This window comes from Chanos chanos, chromosome 7 (genome assembly GCF_902362185.1).
Source record: "Chanos chanos chromosome 7, fChaCha1.1, whole genome shotgun sequence".
Classification (NCBI taxonomy): Eukaryota; Metazoa; Chordata; class Actinopteri; order Gonorynchiformes; family Chanidae; genus Chanos; species Chanos chanos.
Window position 1 is genome coordinate 35934661 of NC_044501.1, and position 829 is coordinate 35935489.

At 53.4% G+C, this 829-nt stretch overlaps 1 protein-coding gene across 1 annotated transcript in view; it reads right to left on the minus strand.

The window, feature by feature from the left end:
* Window positions 1-510: 510 nt before the first annotated feature.
* Window positions 511-829, minus strand: part of wrap53 (WD repeat containing, antisense to TP53) — an 8021-nt gene continuing 7702 nt past the window's right edge. Inside the window, exon 11 of the mRNA XM_030780894.1 lies at window positions 511-811. Coding sequence (XP_030636754.1) covers window positions 595-811 — 217 coding nt within the window. The 3' untranslated portion in view covers window positions 511-594. The remainder of the gene's footprint in view (window positions 812-829) is intronic.

Below are 829 nucleotides of genomic sequence, written 5' to 3' on the forward strand. Positions count from 1 at the left end.
TCCAGCTAATCAAGGTCCCGTTGGAGCTTCTGAATATTAGAACCAGGTGCGCGAGATTAGGGTCAGAAGGAAAATTCCTGCGGGCGGCGTGGACCTGTGGTGAGAGGGACTGGCCCACCAGGGCTTTTGACTCTTCTGAGGACAGTCCATTACTATCTCTGGGGTTGGTCCGTACGCCTCGACGTCCAACACATTCGTCTCGTGGGCTTTTCAAACAACGTGTCGCGCGCTTTACTCTACACAACAGCTGCCAAATTCTGCCTCATTCTCCGCGAGAAGCTTCCCCCCCCCCTCACCGCCCCAAAGTTTGAGTTGTTTAAACACAGAAACGCTACTCACGCGGTAATTAGAGCTCTATCTTCAAACCCTGTTTTTTTTTTTTTTTTCCTTTTTTTGTACCTCAAAAGGAGGCTGGAAGAGAAAAAAAGACAAAAACAAACAAAAAAAACTCTTCTTTAAAACCGATCTCTGGGGTGGGGGGGGGGGGGGGTGGGGGGAGCGGTGCGACCTCGCTTCACACAGTCGTCAAAAACATTCTAAAAACTGGCAGCGGGAAAGTTTTGGTTCGGTCCAAAGGGAGGTTTTTCTTTTGCTTTAGCTCTCTAGCGCGGTTTGGCTATCCCGTTGCCCCCTCTCGGAGGTAGCGCCCAGAGGGCCGGCCCACCAGAGCACCAGGGCGTTGTCCTGCCTCACGCTCTCTGATGACATCACCCGCTCCTCGTCCGAATCCGAGCCCGAGCTCCCGTCGCTGGGCCAGCAGAACTGACGCTGACCGCTGGCCGTCGCCAGTAACGGCATGAACGGGTGAACGCTGGAGAGAGAAAAAAAA